This window comes from Lithobates pipiens, unplaced genomic scaffold, assembly GCF_037356315.1.
Source record: "Lithobates pipiens isolate NorthernLeopardFrog02 unplaced genomic scaffold, aLitPip1_a1.2 Scaffold_19, whole genome shotgun sequence".
Taxonomy (NCBI): Eukaryota; Metazoa; Chordata; class Amphibia; order Anura; family Ranidae; genus Lithobates; species Lithobates pipiens.
In genome coordinates, this window is record NW_027507764.1 from 41,589,995 (window position 1) to 41,615,758 (window position 25,764).

Genomic DNA, 25,764 nt, shown 5'->3' on the forward strand with positions numbered 1-25,764 from the left:
AATAGCGACAATTTTGAAAAAAAAAAAACACATTATTTTTTACTTTTTGCTATAATAAAAATCCCCCAAAAAATATATTAAAAAAATATTTTTTTCCTCAGTTTAGGCCGATATGTATTCTTCTGCATATTTTTGGTAAAAAGAAAAACGCAATAAGCCTTTGATTGGTTTGCGCAAAAGTTATAGCGTCTACAAAATAGGGGATAGTTTTATGGCATTTTTTTTTTATTTATTTTTTTACTAGTAATGGCAGCGATCAGCGATTTTTATCGTGACTTTATGGCGGACAGATTGGACACTTTTGGCACGATTTTGGGACCATTCACATTTATACAGCGATCAGTGCAATTAAAAATGCATTGATTACTGTGTAAATTACACTGGCAGGGAAGGGGTTAACCACTAGGTGGCGCTGTAGGGGTTAAGTGTGTCCTAGGGAGTGATTCTAACTGTGGGTGGGAGGGGCTGTGTGTGACACCTCACTGATCATCGCTCCCGATTACAGGAGCGGTGATCAGTGTCACTAGGCAGAATGGGGAAATGCTTGTTTACATCAGCATTTCCCCGTTCTTCCTCACTGTGAGACGGTCGCTGATATCCCCGCGGACATTGAGTCTGCGGGACCCGTGATCACGGTCACGGAGCTCCCGGTGGGCGCACATGCGCGCCAGCAAGAGGCCACTTAAAGGGCGCCGTGCAGGTACGTTAATCTGCCTGTATGTGCCCTTCTGCCGCAGTATATCTGCGTGAGGTGGTCGGGAAGCCGTTAAAGCGTGATCACCCTTTAAAGTGATTCTAAAGGAAAGATAAAAAAATAAATAAAAAAGATTAAAAAAATAACAAACGTGTTATACTTACCTGCAGTGTGCAATGGTTTTGCGGAGCAGTCCCGACCTTTTTCTTTTTGGGGTCCCCTGCAGGTGATCCTGGCTCCTCCCCCCTTCTGAGTGCCTCCAATAGCAAGTCTCTGTATGTGCATTGCGCTGCTCCCTCTCGGCGCTGACACTGCACTAGCCTGCATTGTAAAATGCTGCATGTTACCAGGCAGGCTAGTCTAAACCTAGGCTACGGTAACACCAGTATCGACGGTTTTAATTAGGTTAGTTTAAAAGAAAATTACAATTAAAAAAAACAAAATAAAAACATTTCCTAGAAAAGCCATTATCTAATTTAGAGAAAACTCTAAGAGCCGGTTCACACAGCGGGCGATGCGAGGCGACACGACTCGCCTCGCTCTCGCAAGTCGCCCCCGTTCTGTACAATGGAACCGTTCTGAGAGGAGCGACTCGAGTCGCTCCGACTCAGAAAAAAGGTTCCTGTACTACTTTTGGGCGACCTCGGGGCGACTTGCATTGACTTCTATACAGAAGTCATCTGCAAGTTGCCGCTGAGGTCGCGGCGAGGCAAGTCGGAGTCGCCTCGCCTCGCCTGCAGTGTGAACCGGCCCTAAATGAATGGCATTGAGGCTGCTAAACCACTTTGTATCGTAAACAGTTGCCATTTTTGTTTGGTAAAATACTTCTCAGTGCTGCTGATCTCCTCCTTCCTCTTTTAAACACTACATGTCCTCATGAATTCACTTCGGTGTCAGCCGCATGTACACTATATAGCATAGAGTTTGTGGATACCTGGCCATCACACCTATATGAGCTTGTTAGTGGACCCATTCCAAAACTATGGACATTAATATGGAATTGCACCCTCATTCCAGCTATAATAGCCTATATTCTTCTGGAAAGGCTTTTTACAAGATGTTGGAGTGTGCCTGTGTGAATTTGTGCCCATTCAATCGAAAGCGCATTGGTGAGGTCATGTTAGATGAGAAGAGCTGGGCACTTGATATCCTTTACACCAGTCTGATCAAACCATGGATTTATGGAGCTGGTGGCAAATTATGAGATCAGGTAATGATGTTGGAGGAGAAGACCTGACTCACAATTGGCATTCCAATTCATCCAAAAGTTGTTCAGTAGGCTTGAGCTTAGGGCTCCGTACAGGATACTTGTGCTTGGTCACACCAAAACTCATCAATCCATGTCTTTATGGAGCTGGTCACCATTTGTGAGGGAAGTTACTGACCTTAGATAAGAAGACCTGACTCACAATTGGCATTCCAATTCTTCTCAAAGATGTTCAGTAGGCTTGAGGTCAGGGCTCTGTACAGGATACTCAAGTTGTTCTACATTAAACTCCTCAAACAATGGCTTTAATATGGAATTGCACCCTCATTCCAGCTATAATAGCCTCTACTCTTCTGGCAAAGCTTTTTACAAGATGTCGGAGTGTCTGTGTGAATTTTTGCCCATTCAGTCAAAAGAGCATTGGTGAGGTCAGCTACTAATGTTAGATGAGAAGAGCTGGGCACTTGATATCCTTTACACCAGTCTGATCAAACCATGGATTTATGGAGCTGGTCGCAAATTATGAGATCAGGTAATGATGTTGGAGGAGAAGACCTGGCTCACAATCGGCCTTCCAAGTCATCCCAAAGATGTTCAGTAGGCTTGACGTCAGGGCTCTGTACAGGATACTCGAGTTCCGTCACACCAAAACTCATCAAACCATGTCTTTATGGAGCTGGTCACCATTTGTGAGGGAAGTTACTGACCTTAGATGAGAAGACCTGACTCACAATTAGTATTCCAATTCATCCCAAAGATGTTCAGTAGGCTTGAGATCAGGGTTCTGTACATGATACTCAAGTTGTTCCACATTAAACTCCTCAAACAATGGCTTTAATATGGAATTTCACCCTCATTCCAGCTATAATAGCCTCTACTCTTCTGGAAAGGCTTTTCACAAGATGTCGGAGTGTGTCTGTGTGAATTTTTGCCCATTCAGTCAAAAGAGCATTGGTGAGGTCAGCTACTAATGTTAAATGAGAAGAGCTGGGCACTTGTTATCCTTTACACAAGTCTGATCAAAGAATGGCTTTTTGGAACTGGCCACCATTTATGAGGTCAGGTACTGATGATGGATGAGAAGACTCGGCTCACAATCGGCATTCCAATTAATCCCAAAGGTGTTCAGTAGGGTTGAGGTCAGGGCTCTGTACAGTACACTCGAGTTCCTTGACACCAAAACTCAACAAACCATGTCTTTATGGAGCTGGTCATCATTTATGAGGTCAGATACTGATGATGAATGTGCAGACCCGGCTCACAATCAGTGTTCCAATTAATCCCAATTCAGTAGGGTTAAGGTCAGGGTTCTGTGCAGGCCACTTGAGTTCCTCCACACCAAACTGATCAAACCATGTCTTTATGGAGCTGGCTTTGTACAAAGGGACACAAGCATGCTTGGACAGAAAAGGGTCTTCCCTAAACTGTTACCACAAGGTTAAAGGGAGCACAATTGCCCAAAATGTCTTTGTGCCATGTATTTTTATGGGAACACTTCGCTGGAAATACCTGAACACCATGATTTGGAGAGATGCCCACATACTTTTAGCCATATAGTGTTCCACAAACTTTACATCTAAGCTTTAAGCCTAAGTAAAGCAAAAAACAGACGTTTAAATAGGTCTTCACGTGTGCTCTTTAACACGGCAACTACAGCTGTGCTGAAAGCATGAATTATTGACTGTAGAGTCACTTTTACATGACAAGGACGCCGTGATAATGACACCCTGTGAGACTAAAGAGGAAGAGATGGCTTAATTATATGGAGCTGTCATCCAGCATGGAGACCAGAAAATAAAATATTAAGATTTCAGAACAAAAGGTCAAGCCATCCATTTTAAAGCAATGCGATAGAATTCATGCAGACACGAACTGGGATGACCCTCGGGGTGGAAACAGAATAATGGATTATGAGAGCAATTTAATTGTCTGTCTCTGGACTCATTACATGCAGAGATCAATGTAGCTGATAGGGAGTGATTATTACATTTGAATTGTGTCTAATTCAACCTAATGGCTCTTTAAAGTAGACCTTTAGTCAAATGCTGAAGCGAAACTACAGGCAGATTTACAGCGGAAGCACATATGTAGCGGCGGCTCCTGAAGAGCACACACTATGCGTTTTTCAAAGTTAAACTTTGCCTAAACTGCAGTCTGGTTTGGGTATAATCTGTCTAAATTGGACCTCTGCATCAGTCTGACTGGACTGTGACCTGTTCAGCCTGGCCACAGGGGGCACTGTCTCATCTGGCAGGCATGGAACTATGGTCTGGTTAGGTGCTTAAGTTACTCTCTTCCGGAGCCAGGTCAGTGGGAGTGGCCCTCTCGCTGTGCCCTCTGGGAGAGGGTATTTAAGATGCGGACGTCACGTAGTACGGGGTTCCGGTCCAGTATGAGGTGCTGATTACATGGTCCTGGTCCTCCTGACCAGCCCCCAGGAAGGCTATGGCCTGGGGTGCAGATCCACCTGACTTTAATTTCTCGGGGTTGGCTAGCCCAAGGCAAGGAAACTAAAGGAGGATTCTGAGGTGGTTGGGTGCCGTCTCCGGTTCGGGAGAGACCCAGTGCACTTCAAGCATTCCAGGGGAGGACTCTTTAGAAGAACACCACGTATGGGTTGGTTTTCTTAACAAGAGCCTGGAAGGGCTGAAGTAACCGCGAGAATCCGGTCTTGTGGATATCGCCAAGTGGGCTGAAAGATCCAGGTATCCTACAAGTGTTCTACAGCTTAGTTTCCCTACGTGTTCTGCAATAACGTCTGTGACAAAGACTTTGTTCCTGTGTAAGCACCTTGTTGGCTGCTGGGCCTTGTGAGAGAAGGACTGTCCAACTTGAGTGATCATCCAGCTGCAAATGGCTATTCTCTGGGTGCAGTCAAAGTAAGCAAGTTCTTTAACATTTTTGGACTTTGACATTGAGAGTACCCGAACTTCCCTTCCAACCCTCTGATCCCAAGTTGAAAGACTGTTCAATAGTTTGAGTTTTGCAAATAAAATCCATTCAAGTGGATCTATTGTCAGTCTCAAGTTACTGGGCCATCAACCATGGGACATCCCCTAGACGTGCCACAAGGTTGAACAGAAGGTAACGGTAAGCCCAAAAATAACCAGCAGCTCCTTCAGGAGTTAGTGCTACAAATATATAGAACTTTACCTGCCATAATGTTTCTAAAATTCAGCGCTACCCACAAAGGGGTCCATGACTTAACCGGTACTTTTCCAACCAGTGCAGAGGCTACCAATCACACAGGCGACAGTCCATTCACTCTGGCTTCAAGAAACAGTCTAGAACAGTAGTCTCCAAACTTTCTATACCAAGGGCCAGTTTCCTGCCTTTCAGACTTTAGGAGGGCCAGACTTTGGCCAATGGGAGTAGAAAATGCCCCAGCATTGATCGGAGTCCACAATGTCTCAGGCTACGTGGTCAGTGGGATTGAAAAAAATGGGGTCAGTAGGAGGAGGAATAATGTCCCATCAATGGTATTAGTGGCACCATCATTGGTGTCAGTGGGAGGAATAGTGCCTCACTGTTGGTGTCAATGAAAGCAATGATTCCTGCTTATTGGTGTCAGTAGAAGGAATAGTGCCTCAAGGGATGGCCAAAGGCAAGCAAAGGGGCACATCCAGCCCTTGGGCCGCAGTTTGGTAACCACTGGTCTAGGGGATGTCTTTTTTTTTTTTTCTTTTATTACTCGTAGAACTGGTAATGGAAGAGGGGTTGGGGTGGTATGGGATACTCCAAAAATGCTGACTTACAACAAGGCGGACACACTATACTGGGTAAGACTTCTTTGAACAGTATTAAAGCCAGAAACAAAGGGGGATACCAGACCTGAGATCCTGTAGAAGCAGTGTCAGAATGACCTACACCTGGCAACCCAGAAATTAGGAATAGGCCTCCAAGCTCTACCACAGCTGGGACCGCTATGAACATCAGCCTACCCAAGCGGGACTGCCAAAAAGAGGCAGCAGGCCCTGAGGCTGGAAAATACTCCAGCGGGGCTATAGAAGGGCTGCTCCAAACCCCCTGACTATTTATGCTCCCCTCCAGCCACCTACTGGGCATGCCCCCCATGGATTTTTGGGATCTAAATGTAGCACCCTGATGTTTAGGCAGGGTTTTTGGTAAATTTATTTGCCAAGTGATAGCTGCTTTCACCAATTGATAGGAGGTCAATTGATTTCACCCTAATTCCGAAGTTGCTGCACTTCTCTCTTCTGTCACTAGATGGCCGGGTATCTGGTGACATTAGATAAGACAAGGGCATTGCAAGGACAGATTAGGAATGAATGGGGTGCCTGAGCCAATCGGCAGGGATCTTCTTAGGTCCCTTGGCCTGCTGGGAGAGCCTATTTATTTGGGTGAGGTCAGATGATCATGGTTCTGTGCCACCTGGATGACTGTCTGGGTGGACGTGTGTAGTGCTGCCCCGGGCTGCTAAGCCAGAGCCTGGAGGCCTATCCCGGGGACATCTGGCTGCTATGCTGTCTGAGGGCCTATCCAGAAACAAAAGAGCAGTGTTGGGTTGGTTTCCGACCACTGTGAGTAGCTGAAGCAAGTACCAGAGCAGTATTCCCACCAACCGGGGATGGTGAAGAATTGGGAAACTTCAACCGGGGATGGTGAAGATCTACAATAGGAGATTGTAGAAGACGTGAATAAGTTCATTACAACCTTTGTTAGAAACTGTTTCAAGATTGTTGCCATAGGAGACAGCGGTCCTGCTTATACAGATGTGGTGTCTTGCTGGATGCTTTTCCCTGTGTGGCTGTCTACCTGTAGAAGTCATGGAGTCTGCTAAATTAACATTGCAACTACTAAAGGGTGTCCTGGTCCTAACCCTCTCTCCCATAGTTCTGTTTAAGAGACAATAAATCTCTTTACATACAAGAAGTGTCTGGCGCCCATTAATCTACCTTGCACCGCACGCACCATGCCTCGTAACCCACTCTACATAGAAAGATGTCAGCTGCCGCTAATTCTGTAGGTCACCATTAGGCCTGGAGAGGCCCAGAACTAGGGTTGCCACCTTATTCCTTCAAACCCGAACACCTTTGAATTGATAAGGCACCAAGCGAGCTTAATTACCACCTTAATCAGCCACAGAACCTGTGTAATTCATATGTGTTCGGGTTTAAAGGGATGAGGTGGCAACCCTACCCGGGACTTGGCTACATAAATATTCAGGCTGCATATTTGATTTTCCCAGGCCTCTAGGTTTTTGAAGCTTCCAGAATGTAGGGGGAAACAATCAAACCTTCAACCTGTGAAATCCAGAACAGCCTGAAAAAAATCAACAGCCGCTCCAATGATTACAGAGGAGCCAAAAAAAAAATTACCTAACATCCTATACTAGGAGCGTGCTACATAATTCTGTTCATTCACTTTTGTAAGCTACACCTTCCTTGCCACACCACCAGCTGGAAAAGTGACAACACTTTCCGTATTTCAGTTAAGGTAATCAGCAGCACCATTTCCCTGTCCACCTCTCTGTTGGATGACGAAGAATCCACCCCAAGGATAGTAATACTCACTCGCTCTTTGTGTAAGTTTGTATACAGCAGTAGGGATGAGTTTGGTGTTCGAATCGAACGCATGTTCGGCTCGAACATGTAGAAACAGAATGAAACTCTGGATAGCCGCACTCCGGATTGTGTTAGCTGAGCTATGAGTAAGCGCTGTTTGTAGCGTGAAACGCGTTAGCTATTTTATTCAAAAATCCTTTTTTGTTCCTTTTTTGCTGTGACATTTTGTTCAATGAAGTTTTGCACTTGCATTTTGAAGAAATAAAGGCATCTAATTTTTACACAATCCGGAGTGCGGCTATCCAGAGTTTCGTTCTGTTTCTACACATTTGGCTTATGCAATCAGCCTGCACCTGGAACCCCATTTGGAGAGCTAGCAGCCTGTCAGTGGTTTTGACTTGGAGTGGTGAAATCTTTGTATGTTCAGCTCGAACACCGGCTGTTTGCTCGTTTGGTGAAGGCAAAAATCTGTGGGCCGTTCGCGCCAAATTCGTGTGACGCTCACGGCCCACAATGCACTGCGCCATCGCAGTGCATTGCTGGCTCATGATTGGCCAAGCATGCACTGTGACCCTGCATGCTTGGCCAATCACAGCGCCGGCAGCGAGGATGAGCCTCCTCATCCTCTCTCACCCAGGCTCAAGGTACTAGTAAAGCAGCTGCCAACGCATCCTCTTCCCTCGTCTCAATGTCATCATCAGTGACTCCTTCCCTTGACCCACCATGTCCTCCTGAGGAGTCCCCTGAACTCTTTGAGCACTTTGTTGGGTACATGCTCCAGGAAGATGGCCAGTGTTTTGTAGGCTCTGATGATGATACTCAGCTAGAGGAAGGCAGTAGCGGGAGTGCAGAGAGAGGGGATGCTCAAGAAGGACAGCAATCTAGCAGTCATGTTCCACAAGCTGCAGCATACTGCCAGGTTTGCTCCAACGATGAAGAGGTAGGGGATGATGAGGGCACTGACTCCACGTGGGTGCCTGGTAGGAGAGAGGAGGAGGAGGAGGAGGAAAAGGAGGCACATCTCCAATGAGGCAGGATGCCCCCCGGGGGCCAGCTTAAGGACAGCACACCGACTGAATCACACCGCATAGCTCCGCCTGTGCAGGGCGCTGCCTCTGCGCGTTATTCTAAAAGTTCTTTGGTGTGGGTCTTTTTTGAGACGAGTGCATCAGATCGCACCGCTGCTATTTGCAACATATGTCTCAAGCGTATCTCACGTGGCCAAAACATCAGCCGCTTGGGCACCACATGCTTGACCAGACATATGTTGACCTGCGATGCAGCTCGTTGGCAAGCTTACCTCAAAGACCCACACCAAAGAACAAAGCGGACCTCTCCTTGCTCCTCATCAGCTGGTATCTCCAACCCCACTAGACCTTCAGTCCTCTCTGAAACCTGCTCTGAGAGGAATGAAGGTGTAGAATTAGGTGTGTCACAGCCAAGTGCTTGCGGCACTCTGCTAGCAGTACACCCACGTCCGATTATAGCAGGCAATGTCCTTGCCTCGCTGGACAGGGCGGTCAGCGGTAAGGTGCATATTACTGCTGACTCATGATCCAGCAGGCATGGATAGGGATGTTACCTGTCTTTCACGGCCCATTGGGTCACTCTTCTGGCAGCTGGGAAGGATGCAGGACAAGGTGCAGTAGTGTTGGAGGTTGTTCCGTCACCCCGCCTCCAAAATGCTACTACTGGTTGTGACACACCTCTCTCCTCCACCCCCTCCTCTTCTTCTTCCTCCATGGCCTCTTCCAGTGCTCTGTCCTCGGAACCAGTGGTGCTCCGTAGGCGTTCAAGGGGCTACGCAAGTACGCAGGCAAAACAATGCCATGCCGTGCTTGCTCTGGTTTGTTTGGGGGACAGGAGCCACACTGGGGCAGATATTTTGTCAGCTCTGCAGGGGCAGGCCGAGAGGTGGTTGACGCCACGCCAGCTTAAGCCAGGATTGGTGGTTTGCGACAATGGCACAAGCCTCCTCTCCGCCCTCCGACAGGGACAACTGACCCATGTGCCCTGTGTGGCTCACTTCCTTAACCTGGTGGTGCAGCGGTTCTTGGGCAGGTACCCGGGCTTACAGGATGTCCTGAAGCAGGCCAGGAATGTCTGTGTGCATTTCCGCCGATCATTTAGTGCCTGTGCTCGGCTGGCTGAGCTCCAAAAGGAGTTGAACCTGCCCAAGAACCGCCTTATATGTGACATGCCCACCAGGTGGAACTCAACGTTGGCCATGCTGCAGCGGCTGCACACGCAGCAGAGGGCCATCAATGAGTACCTGTGCGACTACGGCACCAGGACAGGGTCAGGGGAGCTTGGTTTTTTCTCACCACACCAGTGGGGCATGATCAGGGATGCATGCACTGTCCTGTCACCATTTGAGGAGGCCACAAGGATGGTGAGCAGTGACAGTGCATGCATCAGTACCTCTTGTCCACCTGTTGGAGCATACGCTGCGTGGAATAATGGACAGGGCACTTGAGGCAGAACAGAGGCAGGAAGAGGAGGACTTCCTTGCCTCTCAAGGCCCCCTTTATCCAGACAGTGTTCCTGTTGTCCCACCCATCACACAGGAGGAGGACGAGGAGGAGGAGGATGATTATGTCAGCATGGAGGTGGAGCCTGGCATTCAGCAGCAGCAGTCTTGTAGGGATGATTTACAGTCCCAAGAAACCCGTGGACTTGTACGTGGCTGGGAGGAAGTAGCTGCGGATCATGTTGTCCTTAGTGACCCAGAGGACTCCGGACCGAATGCCTCAGCTAACCTACGCTGCATGGCCTCCCTGATCCTGCAAAGCCTGCGGAAGGATCCTCGTATTCTTCGGATCAAGGAGAGGGACCATTACTGGCTGGCCACTCTCCTTGATCCACGGTACAAGGGTAAGGTTGCGGAACCTTATCTTGCCGTCGCAGAGGGAGCAAAGGATGAGACATCTCCGGGAGGCCTTGCCGAAAGGTCTGTGCAACGCGTTCCCAGAGACTGGGAGGTTACAAACTCCTGGTCCTGGACAACGTGTTGCTGAGGCATCAGTCAGAAGGAGCGGTGGAGAAGGTGGCCTTCTGAACGATGCGTTCAGACAATTTTTTAGTCTGCAGCCCCAAGGTATGATCGATTCCAGCAACCATCGCCAGCGTCTGATTTACATGGTGCAGGAATACCTAGGGGCAAGGTCAGACTTGGACACCTTTCCCACCGAAAATCCTCTGGCTTACTGGGTCTTGAGGATGGATCACTGGCCAGAGCTTGCACAGTATGCAATTGAGCTACTGGCCTGTCCTGCATCCAGCGTTCTTTCGGAACGCACCTTCAGTGCTGCTGGTGGCTTTGTTACCGATCACAGGGTGTGCCTGTCCACCGACTCGGTTGATCGACTGACCTTCATAAAGATGAATCAGTCTTGGATCACCCACAGCTACCAAGCACCTGAAGCTGATGTAACCGAATAATTTTTTTTGAAATATCACATCCCTTCAAGACTGCCTATGCTGATGCTGAGTGACTATCCTGTTATGTTGACTGTCTATCCTCTTCCTCCTCCGCTGCTATCTTGGAAGAACATTTTTGGTTCTGGGTGATGCCACCAGCCCAATTTTTCAGCCCTTGTTTAACAGGGGCATGTAATTACAATTTTTGATGCAATGCTTTGAAGCAGGGCTCATTCCTGTACTACAACTAGAGTATATGGGAGAGGTTGCAGTGTCGTGGCACCAGCAAGCAGTGCCTAAGGCCCAATTTTTCAGCCCCTGTTTAACAGGGGCATGTAATTACAATTCTTGATATAATATTTCACAGCAGGGCCCGTTCCTGTGCCCACCGATAGTAACTGTGAGGACTTATAGTGTTGTGGCACCAGCACCACCACCACAACCACCAAAGGCCCAATTTTTCTACCACTGTTCAACAATGGCATGTAATTACAATCCTTGTTATAATCGTTCACAGCAAGGTGCTCCAGCGCCCACAAAGAGTCACTTTGAGGGCTTACAATGTTGTGGCAACACCAACACCTTGTTCCGCCATTTCTGTAGAGCATATAGGGCAGGCCCCTACTTTCAAACATCCAACTTACAAACGTCTCCTACTTGCAAATGGAAGGAGAAAACAGGAAGTGAGATGAAAAAAGACCTACGGCAAAAAAATTATACAGGGGTGATAACCCTTCCCTATGTTTTCCAAAAAGCTTAAAAATAGATTTTTTGACTGGAGCTACACTTTAAAAATGTACCAGTTCAAAATTACAAACAGATTCTACTTAACACAATAAACCTACACAGTCTCTGTCTTTTTTGCACCGCCTGTATACTGCTGTTCTGAGTATATAGGGCCTGGGGGCCCCACATCTTTCCTTTTTTTAATATGGGTACGAGGTTCCCCTTAATATCTGTACAAGACCCAAAGGGGCTGGTAATGGGCAGGGGGGGGGCTACCCATGCCATTTTTCTCAATGATTTTCATCCATATTGCCGGAACCAGATATTACATTAAAACCGCAAGCAGTTTTAAATTACTTTTTTTCCGTTAAATGTCATTTTGTAGAGGGACTGTTCTAAACACAGGAAACAGGTGGCACTTCACAGGCATACTATAGACGCCCCCCAGGCATGATCGTCATTAAAATCAGTGCTCCTGAAAAAACTTCCCTTTTTAAAAACATTTTAGGCATTGACCCATGTCCCCTGGGGCAGGAGCCAGGTCCCCAAACCCTTTTTAGGACAATATCTTGCATATTAGCCATTAAAATTAGCACTTTTTATTTCGAACGTTTGAGTCCCATAGACTTCAATGGGGTTCTAAAGTTGTCCCAAATTTTTGGTCTGTTCGAAATTTCTGGTGCGAATCAAACCGGGGGGTGTTTGGCTCATCCCTATACAGCAGCCACTAGAAACCAGGGATGTGCAATCAGGGGAGGCCTCACCTGCCATGAACATTAAAAAAAAATCGAGCTTGGCGACCTAGGGTCACAGAGACCCCAAATTTGAGGGTATGTTGCCTACTTTGGGGCTCCTACGACCTAAGCTTCCGGAGATACGGGGCTCCTTGCACAGCCTGTCAGAAGCTACATACAGAGTGGCCAGTTTAAATACAAGCTGTCACACTCTGTTTGCAGCAGACTGAGAGGATGAGGTCACAGTGCCTCTCCTCATTTCTTGTCAGAGGCACTGAGCTCAATGGACAGCTTGGAGCCTTGGATCAATAGTAAAGTACCATTGGTCCCAGTAGTCCAATAAAAATGTTGCAGTGGAGGCACGCCTCTCACTGCAGTGTCATAGAAGGGGGCGTGTCTAAAAGACAAATGTTCCCTTCCAACCCTCTTAACTACAAGGAAAAACGTGTTTATGGATATAAGATTTACCCACAATCACACAGTTAAAGTGGTTGTAAAGGATTGTTTTTTGTTTTTATTTTAAATAACAAACATACCATACTTACCTTCACTGTGCAGCTCATTTTGCACAGAGGGGCCCGAACCTCTTCTTCTGGGGTCCCTCGGTGGCTCTTTCGGCTCCTCCCCGCATCAGATAACCCCCTAGGAGAAGCGCTCTCCCGAAGGGTTTACCTTGCGGCCGCGCTACTGAGTCCAGCATTTGCATCCACAGACACGAATGCCGGACTCGGCCCCACCCCCCAGGAGCCCGCGTCATTGGATTTGATTGACAGCAGTGGAAGCCAATGGCTGCGCTGCTATCAATCTATCCAATCAAGAGCCGGGACCCCATGGAGAGAGGGACAGTGCGCCTCTGCTGAACAGATCAAGGGGCTCAGGTAAGTAAACCGGGGGGGGGGGGGGCGGTGACTGCCAGGTGTTTTTTCACCCTAATGCATAGGATGCATCAAGGTGAAAAAACACAATGGTTTACAACCCCTTTAAGAGGGAGAATGAGAATCTGCTGCCTGATGAAAAGGTACAAGCTAAATCATATATTTACTGTATTCTTAGTTGTGGTTGTAGTCTTTTTTTTATTTTAATTTTTTTTAAGCTGATGATCCATCCAGTAAGTCTGCTGTTTTCCAACAGAACAAGCTGTCCTGCAGATGTAGCAGTAAACAAACTTAAAGGGAGGGCTGAGGACACTGATGTAAGAGGGGGACTGTGATTTGAAGGGGGAGCTGAGGACACTGATGTAAAGGGGGGACTATGATGTAAAGGAGAAGTAAGGACACTGATGTAAAGAGAGGACTGTGATGTGAAGGGGGCTGAGGGCACTGGTGTAAAGGGGGACTGTGATGTGAAGGGGGGGCAGAGGACACTGGTGTAAAGGGGGGACTGTGGTGTGAATGGGGGGGGGGCTGAGGAAACTGATGTAAAGGGGGACTGTGATGTGAAGGGGGACTGAGGAAACTGATGTGAAGGGGGGACTGAGGAAACTGATGTAAAGGGCAATGTGGTATGAAGGGGGACTGAGGAAACTAATGTAAAGGAGTGACTGTGATGTGAAGGGGGGGGGGGGCTAAGGACACTTATGTAAAGGGGGCACTGTGATGTGAAGGGGGGCTGAGGAAATTGATGTAAAGGAGTGACTGTGATGTGAATGGGGGACTGAGGACACTAATGTAAAGGGGGGAATGTTATGTGAAGGGGGACTAAGGACACCGATTTAAAGGGGGAATTTGATTTGAAGGGGAACTAAGGACACTGATGTAAAGAAGTGACTGTAATGTGAAAGGGGACTGAGGACACTGATGTAAAAGGGGGACTATGATGTGAAGGGGGATTCAGGACACATGTAAAAGGGGGACGGTGATTTGAAGGGGTAACTGAGAACACTGATGTATGGGGGGGGGGGGCTGCGATTTGAAGAGGGAGCTGAAGACACTGATGTAAAAGGGGGACTGTGATGTGAAGGAGGACTGAGGACACATGTAAAAGGGGGACGGTGATTTGAAGGGGTAGCTGAGGACACTGATGTGCAGGGAGCACTGTGATGTGCAGAGGGGACTGAAGACACTGATGTAAAATGGGGGTCTGTGATGTGAAGGATTTGAGTCTTTGCATAAACATTGAGAAAAGAAAGATTGACGTTCAGAAAGGCTTCAGCACTGCCTCTTCCCGAGCCTGGCTCCGCTAACGTGTTTTACCCGCTCATGGGATCAGTTGCCTTTTTTTTTTTTTTTTGCCATCTTTCTTTTTTCACTATCAGTGACTGGGTGAGGGAGGCCCCCGGGTGAGGGAGGCCCCAGGTAAGGGAGGCTCCCGGGTGAGGTGGGCCCCTGGGTGAGGGAGGTCCCTGGGTGAGGGAGGCCCCTGGGTGAGGGGGGCCCCTGGGTGAGGTGGACCCCTGGGTAAGGTGGGCCCCTGGGTGAGGGAGGCCCCTGGGTGAGGTGGGCCCCAGGGTGAGGGAGGCCCCTGGGTGAGGTGGGCCCCAGGGTGAGGGAGGCCCCTGGGTGAGGTGGGCCCCAGGGTGAGGGAGGCCCCTGGGTGAGGTGGGCCCCTGGGTAAGGCGGGCCCCTGGGGTGTCAGAACCTGGCAGGGTGCGAATCACCAGGTGATTTTGCTGGAGCTTTTGGCATCGCTCTGGGTTTGATCGGGTCTCCATGCATAAACATAATATACTTCTGCTAGAAGAAAATGTTACTAATTGGAACTCTGTGAATTTTAATTGAGTAGACTTGATATATAAAATTGTTCTGTGTATGGCCACCATTAGTGCAGCCCCAACCATGGAAGCTGCTTTGATGGCAGTTTCGACCTCCACTATGAAGTTTCGCAATTGAGCGCCCCCATTCTTTAGCCTTGGCTGCTACCATGGGGGGGGGGGGGGGGGGAGGGGTGAGATCCACTATCTGGATCACATTCTTTTATTCTCATCTCTTCCACTGCACACATATATAAATTTAGAGTCCTGCAGCTGTTCCTGAGCCGTAATCCAGTCCTTACTATATTAGATATCACTGCAGAACACGTCCTATTTTACTTTAATCCAATGCTGTCTATCAATAAAATGGAATGGCTCCTATGGTCTAAAAATAAAGCCCCCCTCCGCTCTCGCTGGGACACAGGTGGATAATATATTTTTTCCCTCTGCTGGCTAATAGCATGTTTCCTCCGTCAAGTTTAATATCAGCCAAACACAGATACGAAGAACAAAGTCTCACCGCGCCGCGTGTTTATTGCACGTCCTAAATAATCCTGAGCGCGGCTCTCAGCTGTGCTATACGTTCAGATTAAAGGAGGACATCGAGGCCAAGTATTATTCTCCACTTTTTTTTTTTATTGTGTATTAAAGAAAGAAAACAAATAAAATTAGACATGCTATCTGCCAATAGAACTTAACCAAAAAGTGCATTCTATGCATCCAAAAATATAGAAAATATACCAAATCAAATCATTATTCAACCAAAAAATAAAATAGAAGCCTCATGCATGTGTCCTGCTTCTTAATATAGGGGGGTCAGCAGTGCCAAGAGTTGGTGAAAGCAGGGGTCCCTCATCCGGAGATAATTCCGAAAATCATCCGGATTATTCTCCTGGAGCTCCCGCAGCAAAGGCATATGACATAATTGGTCACCATTAATAAAGCAACCAAGAACTCCTCCTTCTCCTGTTCCTGGACTGGACTTGAGTCAAACCATTAACTCCAAGGCCAATGATACATAACACGTTATCTCCTCCGATTCCGCAACATGTCTGGTTGACGAACGGTCATTCAGAAATGAACTGAAAAGCATCAAAAGAAAAGCGCAAACTGAAAACCTCTAAATGAAAAGTGCGAAATGAAAAGTGCAAATCAACACTCGCCAAACTTCTACTAACACGAAATTAGCAGAAGGAGCCCAAAGGGTGGCGCTAAAGAGCTGAAAAACCACGTAGTATGTCAGTACATTTGTGTTTGTTGGCCGACAATTCCTTACCGTTTGTATGCAAGACAAAATCCAGGTTCACGCCAAAGTCCAAGATTTTGTCTGTGGAAAATCCGATCATGTGTACGAGGCTTAAAAGTTCCCTTCACTGAAACTAACTGGCCAAGCCCAATCCTTTATGAACAACCCCACACCATAATCCCCCCTCCACCAAATGATTTGGACCAGTGCACAAAGCAAGGTCCATAAAGACATGGATGAGCGAGTTTGGGGTGGGGAAACTTGACTGGCCTGTCCTCATCCCGATAGACCACCTTTGGTATGAATTAGAGAGGAGACTGTGAGCCAGGCCTTCTCACCCAACATCAGCACCTGACCTCACACTCCTAAACCTTGTGGACGGCCTTCCCAGAAGAGTTGAAGCTGTTATAGCTGCAAAGGGTGGGCCAACTCAATATTGAACCCTACGGACTAAGACTGGGATGCCGTTAAAGTTTATGTGTGTGTAAAGGCAGGTGTCCCAATACTTTTGACACTATAGTGTAGACATCATCCATTATTTTTATTTTATATTTTGTGCTATACTAATATTCTACTACTACTACTACTACTGACCGAAACTCTGTGAATTTCAATTCAGTACACCTGGTCTATAAAAATTGTTCTATATATGGATACCATTAGTACAGCCTTTTGTGCTATGATGCCCCCTCACTGCCTGTGTTAACCCCATAAATGCCCACCAACATACCGCATACTGCATACCTTGTGACGTGCCCCCTTTGGCTTGAATGTGTAGAGTTCAGTGGTTGTACTGCCCACTGAATGCGTAAGGAGTGATGTTTTTTGGCCCTAGGCGCAAATCAAAGGTAAGTGACCACGGCATGTGAACATCCTCGTCCGCTGCCTTTGCTGTTTAAGGGGGTTTTTTGGGAGGTGCATGTTTTTAATTCTCGCACCCCCCCCCCCCCTCCCAACCATAAGTTTAAACCATTCTTAAGGGTGGCATTCTTACCAGGTTTAATTGTCCCACCAATACAAGGGCAATTTTCCAACTGACCACCAATAAATTGAATTTTTCAGGGGGTTCCTGTGGGGTAAAAAGGTTGAGAAAAGAAGCAGCATCAGTGCAGCTTCAGTCCAGCAATGGCGGAATGATGTGTGATCACTGCTCAGCCCTGGGGTACTGTGACCCCGACCATATTGTAGTGCCCCCTAGAGGGGAGTGTAATTGAGAGGCTGTGCTCACAGTAAATTGGCAGAATGATAGAGTGTCACCCAGCCTTGAAGAGGATCTCCAGTGATGGACCAAAAAGGTATTTGAGGACAGCACTGGAGTCAGGGCCGGTGCTACCACTAGGAAAACTAGGCTGCCTGGGGCGTCCAGGCCCTGGTGTTCCACTGTTTCTACTCTCTTCTATCTGCAGCAAGCAACTAAGTCTCAGCATCAGCAGGCACATAGTGTCAGAGGTGCAGCGGAGGACTGTGTCTGCGTCCTGACTCCCAAATGAATGGAAGCAAGCAAACATTCATTAATGGGCACTGGTGAGGCTGCATTTGATGAGCGCTGGTGAGGCTGCATTGATGGGCCCTTGTGAGGCTTGATTTGATGGGCACTGGTGAGGCTGCATTGATGGGCGCTGGTGGGCTGCCTTTGATGGGCGCTGGTAAGGCTGCATTTAATGGGCACTGGTGAGGCTGCATTTGATGGGCGCTGGTGGGCTGCCTTTGATGGGTGCTGGTGAGGCTGCGTTGATGGGCACTGGTGGGCTGCATTTGATGGGCGCTGGTGGACTACCTTTGATGGGAGCGCTGGTGAGGCTGCATTGATGGGCACTGGTGGGCTGCATTTGATGGGCGCTGGTGGGCTGCCTTTGATGGGCGCTGGTGAGACTGTGTTGATGGGCACTGGTGGGCTGCATTTGATGGGCTCTGGTGGGCTGCCTTTGATGGGAGCTCTGGTGAGGCTGCATTGATGGGCGCTGGTGGGCTGCCTTTGATGGGTGCTGGTGAGGCTGCGTTGATGGGCACTGGTGGGCTGCATTTGATGGGCGCTGGTGGACTACCTTTGATGGGAGCGCTGGTGAGGCTGCATTGATGGGCACTGGTGGGCTGCATTTGATGGGCGCTGGTGGGCTGCCTTTGATGGGCGCTGGTGAGACTGTGTTGATGGGCACTGGTGGGCTGCATTTGATGGGCTCTGGTGGGCTGCCTTTGATGGGAGCTCTGGTGAGGCTGCATTTGATGAGCGCTGGTGGACTGCCTTTGATGGGAGCGCTGGTGAGGCTGCATTGATGGGCACTGGTGGGCTGCATTTGATGGGCGCTGGTGGGCTGCATTTGATGGGAGCTGGTGAGACTGCATTGAAGGGCACCGGTGGGCTGCCTTTGATGGGCACTGGTGGGCTGCATTTGATGGGCGCTGGTGGGCTGCATTTGATGGGCGCTGGTGAGACTGCATTGAAGGGCACAGGTGGGCTGCCTTTGATGGGCGCTGGTGGGCTGCATTTGATGGGCACTTCGTTAAAAAGGTGGGGTATACATGGGCAGGGCAAAGGGGGTGGAGTCAGGCAAAATGAAGTTTCGCCTAGGGTGTCAAAATTCCTTGCACCAGCCCTGACTGGAGTGTGCAGAGGCAACGTGAGCACTACTTTATTTTGTTTGTTTTTTCACTAAGGGATACTCTGGGCTTTTTTATAGCAGGAACACAGCGGTATGCTGTTCTGGCATCTCCAAAACTGAATGTATTTACTGACAAGGGGGGTTGAAGTGTGCTGGAAGGTCTATTGATGCTGGCTATTAGAGGATCTATTGCTGAGGGGGGGGGGGGGGGTCTAGTATTGTGTAGGGGCAGGATCCGCTGTTGCAGGGGGATGTCTATTGTTGCTAGCGGGGAATCTATCTATTGCTGCTCTGGAGGTCTTATGTTGTTGGTGGGATCTACTATTGAAGGAAGGGTCTATTGCTGCCGGGGGGATCTATTGTTGCTGGTCTGGGTTTGTTGTTGCTGGGTCGGATCTATAGTTGCTGGTTGGAGATCTTTTGTTGCTGAGGGAGTCGATTTGTTCCTGAGAGGGTTGTCCATTGTTTCTTGGGGATCTTTTGGTGCTGGGGGGAATCTACTGTTGTGAGGGGAAGTTTATTGTTGCTGGTGAGAGATCTATTCTTGCTTTTGATACCTTTCCTGTTATTAGTATCAAATTCCATATATTGTTGGGGGGGGGGGGATCTGCTGTTGAGGGAGGGATCTATCTTTCTTGGCTGCTGAGAGATCTATGGTTGCTTACTTGGCTTTATTTTTGCTGGCAGGGATCTATTGTTGCTAGTTGGGGACCTATTGTTGCTGTGTGGGTTGGTTTGTTCCTGGAAGTGTATATTCCTGGGGGGATCAATCATGGCTGGCACAGGAGGGTTGTTTTGTTCCAGGGGGATGCTCATTGTTACTGGGGGAGTCTATTGTTGCTGGGGAGGATCTTTTACTGCTGGGGGGTCTATTGTTGCCAGGGAGGATATTTTGTTGTTGGGAAAGTCTATTGTTGCAGGGGAGGATCTTGTTTCATGGGAGGATCTTTTGTTGCTGGTGGGGAGATCTATTTTTGCAGGGAGGATATTTTTGCTCTTGGAGGGGTCTATTGTTGCTGGTGAGGATCTTTTGTTGCTGGGGGATCTACTTTTGCAGGGGGATCTACTTTTGCAGGGAGGATCTTTTTGTTGCTGGGGAGGATCTTTTGTTGATGGGGGTGGGGGGCTGTTGTTGCTGGGGAGGATCTTTTGTTGCTGGGAGGTCTATTGTTGCTAGGGGGGATCTTTTGTTGTTGGGAAATCTATTGTTGCTGGGGAGGATATTTTGTTGCTGGGGTGGGATCTATTTCTGCAGGGGAGGATCTTTTTGTTGCTGGGGGACTATTGTTACTAAGGAGGATCTTTTGTTGTTGGGGAAGTCTACTGTTGCTGGGGAGGATCTTTTGTTGTTGCGGAAGTCTATTGTTGCTGGGAAGTCTGTTGTTGCTGGGGGTGATTTTTGGTTCCTGGGGGTGGTGTATTGTTGCTGGGGCAGTCTACTGTTCCTAGGGAGAATCTTTTGTTGCGGAAGTCTATTGTTGCTGGGGGGGGGGGATTTTTGGTTCCTGGGGGGGGGGTGTATTATTGTTGGGGCAGTCTATTGTTGCTGGGGATCTACTGTTGCTGGGGGAGGGAGTCTATTTTTGATACCTTTCCTGTTAGAATCAAATTCCATACAAACCACTTAACACCACAAAACAACACGTGGTTCTATATTCTCTGAATGGAGGGGTACTGGGAGGTGGATAGGGGAAAGGGAGACAATGGAAGGTGCTCGGAGGTGGGTAGGGGGCGGTGATAAGGGGTTACTCAGGGGTGGGTTTACCTACACCTATTCTTGGAGAGGGGGGCGGGGCCCTGGAGGTGCTTATAATTTTTCTTTAAATCCTGGAGTACCACATTAATTGTGTATGTTGTCCTTTGTCTTCGATTACCGATTTTGTCTTTGAAGTTTTTTTGTGTGATAAATCACCATAGCGGCTCTCCCTCTGCCTGCGGTGGTATAGTGTTGCTGGGGGGGTCTGGTGTTGTGTAGGGGCAGGATCTGCTGTTGCTGGCAGGGAATCTATCTATTGCTGCTCTGGAGGTATTTTGTTGTTGGTGGGATCTACTGTTGAGGGAAGGGTCTATTGCTGCGGGGGATCTATTGTTTCTGGTGGGGGTTTGTTGTTGCTGGGTCGGATCTATTGTTGCTGGTTGGAGAGCTTTTGTTGCTGAGGGAGTCAATTTGTTCCTGAGAGGGGTGTCCATTGTTTCTTGGGAATCTTTTGGTGATGGGGGGATCTATTGTTGTGAGGGGAAGTCTATTGTTGCTGGTGGGGGATCTATTCTTGCTTTGGGGGTCTTATATTGTTGGGGGGGGTGGATCTGCTGTTGAGGATCTTGTTGCTGGGGAGGATCTTTTGTTGCTGGGAGGGGGGTTATTTTTGCGTGGCAGGATCTTTTTGTTGCTGGGGGGTCTATTGTTGCTATGGAGGATCTTTTGTTGTTGGGGAGGAAGTCTATTGTTGCTGAGGAGGATCTTTTGTGGCTGGGGGGTGTCTATTTTTGCAAGGGAGGATCTTTTTGTTGCTGGGGGGTCTATTGTTGCTAGGGAGAATCTTTTGTTGTTGGGGAAGTCTATTGTTGCTGGTGAGGCTCTTTTTGTTGCTGGGGGGTCTATTGTTGCTAGGGAGGATCTTTTGTTTTTGGGAAGTTTATTGTTGCTGGGGTGGATCTTGTTTCTGGGGAGTATCTTTTGTTGCTGGGGGGGGGGGTGTCTATTTTTGCAGGGGAGGATCGTTCTGTTGCTGGGGGGTCTATTGTTGCTAGGGAGAATCTTTTGTTTTTGGGAAGTTTATTGGTGCTGGGGAGGATCTTGTTTCTGGGGAGGATCTTTTGTTGCTGGGGGGGGGGGTCTATATTTTGCAGGGGAGGATCGTTCTGTTGCTGGGGGGTCTATTGTTGCTAGGGAGAATCTTTTGTTTTTGGGAAGTTTATTGGTGCTGGGGAGGATCTTGTTTCTGGGGAGGATCTTTTGTTGCTGGGGGGGGGTCTATATTTTGCAGGGGAGGATCGTTTTGTTGCTGGGGGGGTCTATTGTTGCTAGGGAAGATCTTTTGTTTTTGGTGAAGTCTATTGTTGCTGAGGAGGATCATCTTTTGTTGCTGGGGGGGGATATTTTGTTGCTGGGGGGTGTCTATTTTTGCAAGGGAGGATCTTTTTGTTGCTGGGGGGTCTATTGTTGCTAGGGAGGATCTTTTGTTTTTGGGAAGTTTATTGTTGCTGGGGAGGATCTTGTTTCTGGGGAGTATCTTTTGTTGCTGGGGGGGTCTATTTTTGCAGGGGAGGATCGTTCTGTTGCTGGGGGGTCTATTGTTGCTAGGGAGAATCTTTTGTTTTTGGGAAGTTTATTGGTGCTGGGGAGGATCTTGTTTCTGGGGAGGATCTTTTGTTGCTGGGGGGGGGGTCTATATTTTGCAGGGGAGGATCGTTTTGTTGCTGGGGGGGTCTATTGTTGCTAGGGAAGATCTTTTGTTTTTGGTGAAGTCTATTGTTGCTGAGGAGGATCATCTTTTGTTGCTGGGGGGGGGGGGATATTTTGTTGCTGGGGGGCGGTCTATTTTTGCAGGGGATGATCTTTTGTTGTTGGGGAAGTCTATTGTAGCTTTTGGAGTCTATGGTTGCTGGGGAGGATCTTTTGTTCCTGGGGGTCTACTGTTGCTGGGGGATGAAGTCTATTTTTGATACCCTTCCTGTTATTAGTAATAATTCCATACAAACGACTTAACACCACAAAACAACACGTGGTTCTATATTCTCTGAAAGGAGTGGTACTGGGAGGTGGATGGGGGAAGGGGAGACAAGGGAAGGTGCTCGGAGGCGGGTAGGGGGCGGAGACAAGATGTTACTCAGGGGTGGGTATACCTACAGCTATTCTCTGGGGGGGGGGGGGGAAGCCCTGGAGGTGCTTATATTTTTTTCTGTAAATCCTGGAGTACCACATTAATTGTGTATGTTGTCCTTTGTCTTGGATTACTGATTTTGTCTTTGGAGTTTTTTTGTGTGATAAATCACCATGGCGACTCCCCCTCTGCCTGCGCACTTTCAATAAACGGGGAAATGTCGGCTTTCTGAACCTTTAAAAGGAGCAATTATCGGGCAAGACCCATAAACGGATAAAGCTAATTGTGGAATTAAATTCTTCCCGTGATCTATTGGTGATGGAAGTAAAAATAGTTGCAGCCGAAGCTTCACGAAGGATTGTCTGAGTATAGGTGGGGAGTCAACAATGCAAAACGCCACAATAGCCTTACTTTAAGAAATACTTAAAGTGGGACTCTACTGCCATGCCTGGGATTAGGGATGAAGTATAATTTCCTTTTATTTTGCTGGTTTCCCCCAAATCAACATGCTAATGATATTTTTAAATAAAAGCTTTCCATTTTCATTACATATCTTATCTTAGACCCAGTGACATCATCCCCGGGACTCTGTGCTTCTCTATGCAAATATTAAATAGTCTAGATGGGTGGGTGTCAGTCTGCAGGAGTGGACGTTCCTAGACAGGCTGTGTTTGCATGCAGCTCATACAGGGCAATGCCCACATGTGATGCTGAGCCGCCATGATTGAAAGAAAATAAATCCAATGAATGAAAGTGGTGGGCCAGGGACATGAGTAAGCTCCATTGGGTGGAGTGAAACGCGTTGGAAGGTGTGGTCTGGCAGGGTCCAGGCTGAGACTGACATTCACTATCATACAGCAGGTTTTGACTTGATGTGCGGCTGCCGGGACACCTAATCATTCTCTAGTCTCTACTATTACCTAGAGGCGATTCAGTTCGCATTGTGTGCTATACAAGTATTTCATTCATTCATTACCTACAGCAAGGGTCTCCAAACTGTGGCCCTTTGCTTTTTTAATGCGGCCCTCTGGGCACTGTTTCATCCACTGATACCAACAATGGGGCATAATCCCCCCCCCTTCCCCACTCACGCCAATGAAGGGACACAATTCCTCCTAATTACACAAAAGATGGGGCACTATTCCCCCCAATGACACCAATAATGGGCCCCAATGACACCAATGATGGGGCACAATTCCTCCCAATGACACCAATGATGGGGCACTATTTCCCCCAATAATAGCAACGATGAGGCACTGTTCCCCCTAATGATACCAACGATGGGGCACAATTTCTCCCAATGACACTAATGATGGGGCACTATTCCCCCCAATGACACCAACAATGGGGCACTATTCCCCCCAATGACACCAATAATGGGGCACAATTCCTCCCAATGATACCAATAATAGGCCCCAATGACACCAATTATGGGGCACAGTTCCTCTCAATGACACCCATGATTGGGCACTATTCCCCCCAATGATAGTAATGATGAGGCACTGTTCCCCCCAATGATACCAACAATGGGGCACAATTTCTCCCAATGACACCAACAGTAGGGCATAATTTCTCCTAATGGCACCAATAACGTGGTCCAATGACACCAACAGTGGGGCACAATTCCTCCCAATGATACCAATAATGGGGCCCAATGACACGAATGATGGGGCACAATTCTTCCCAATGACATCAACGATGGGGCCCTATTCCCCCTAATGATAGCAACGATGAGGCACTATTCCCCCCAATGATACCAATGATGGGGCACTATTCCCCCTAATGATAGCAACAATGAGGCACTATTCACCCCAATGAAACCAACGACTAGGCACAATTTCCCAATGACACCAATGATGGGGCACAATTCCTCCCAATGATACCAACGATGGGGCACAATTTCCTCCAATGACACCAATATTGGGGTCCAATGACACCAATTATAGGGGACAATTCCTCCAAGTGATTCCAACAATGAAGCACAATACCTCCCAGTGGCACCAATGATGGGGCACAATTTCTTCCACTGAGACAAACAATGGGGCATTACTTTTTTCTCAATGATGTCGGGACATTTTCTCCACCCACTGGCCCCCCTAAAATCCTGAAGGACAGTAAACCGGCCCTTTGTTAAGAAAGTTTAGAGACCCCTGACCTAGAGCATAGATGAGCTCCCTTGCCAGCCAGCACTCACAGCGGTGGGCACAGGACTTCATCCCCATACAGCCTGAGTGGCGCACACACATATCTTGGTCCGCAGTGGGCCACAGACAGTCAGGGTGGGGAGGAAAGGGCTAGGTGATGTTGAGCTTTCATATAATGCTTCCTGAGCACTATATAAAAGAACACATCCCCCCCCCCCGGTGTGGTAGCTCCTGGTTAGCTGTGCAATCTGCTGATCAGTTGCTCAGTTATGCCTCTATTAGGGTGTAATCAGTTAACTGATCAACAGATTGCACATCTAAAGACTGCAGCACCCAGTGGCCAGCAAAGAACAGCATGCATATCTAAAGGGATGCTGGACACGTGTTCTTTCACATCATGCTTTTGCAAGAAGATTAGAGGTAGGGTGCTGTGACACTTGCAGGAGCCCGTCTGCCTTTCCCACCAAACTCAGAGCAAAGACTGGCAGAAAGACCCCGGGGGGGGGGCATCACTGGGTCTCACAAGAGGTCGTTTCTGAAAACAAAAAACATTTTAATTGCCCCATTGTCGATCGATGGGGGAGGAGGAAGGTATTATATACATGTGTGACTTTTCAGCTTGATGAGATCTAGTTTTCTATGTTGTGAACCTTTTTTTTTTTTCTTGGCAGGAGCTGTTTTCAGAGAATGTTTTGAGAACGGGACGTGGGCCTCCTGGATGAATTATTCTCAGTGCGTTCCCATCCTGGATAAGGTGAGAAATCTCTGCTTATCACAGGAAGATGATCCCCCACCAATCATCCAAAGGTTCTGCTCCATCGGAGGCAGATAACAATCGTCCTCCTCGGGGCGATGGATGGTCTGCCCTCTTCATTTCATTTCTGATACTTATCACAGGAAATGTGTCTGTAGTGGTGCCATCAGGCGCTCACCCATGTGTGTCACTGCCGGGGCC

The 25,764-nt window shown here is 48.1% G+C and overlaps 1 protein-coding gene across 2 annotated transcripts in view; it reads left to right on the forward strand.

The window, feature by feature from the left end:
* The window catches only part of CRHR2 (corticotropin releasing hormone receptor 2), a 543,313-nt gene that overhangs the window by 392,764 nt on the left and 124,785 nt on the right, over positions 1–25,764 (forward strand). For both annotated transcript variants that reach the window (XM_077490673.1, XM_077490674.1), the window contains one exon: positions 25,481–25,563. In XM_077490673.1, coding sequence (XP_077346799.1) covers positions 25,481–25,563 — 83 coding nt within the window. The remainder of the gene's footprint in view (positions 1–25,480; positions 25,564–25,764) is intronic.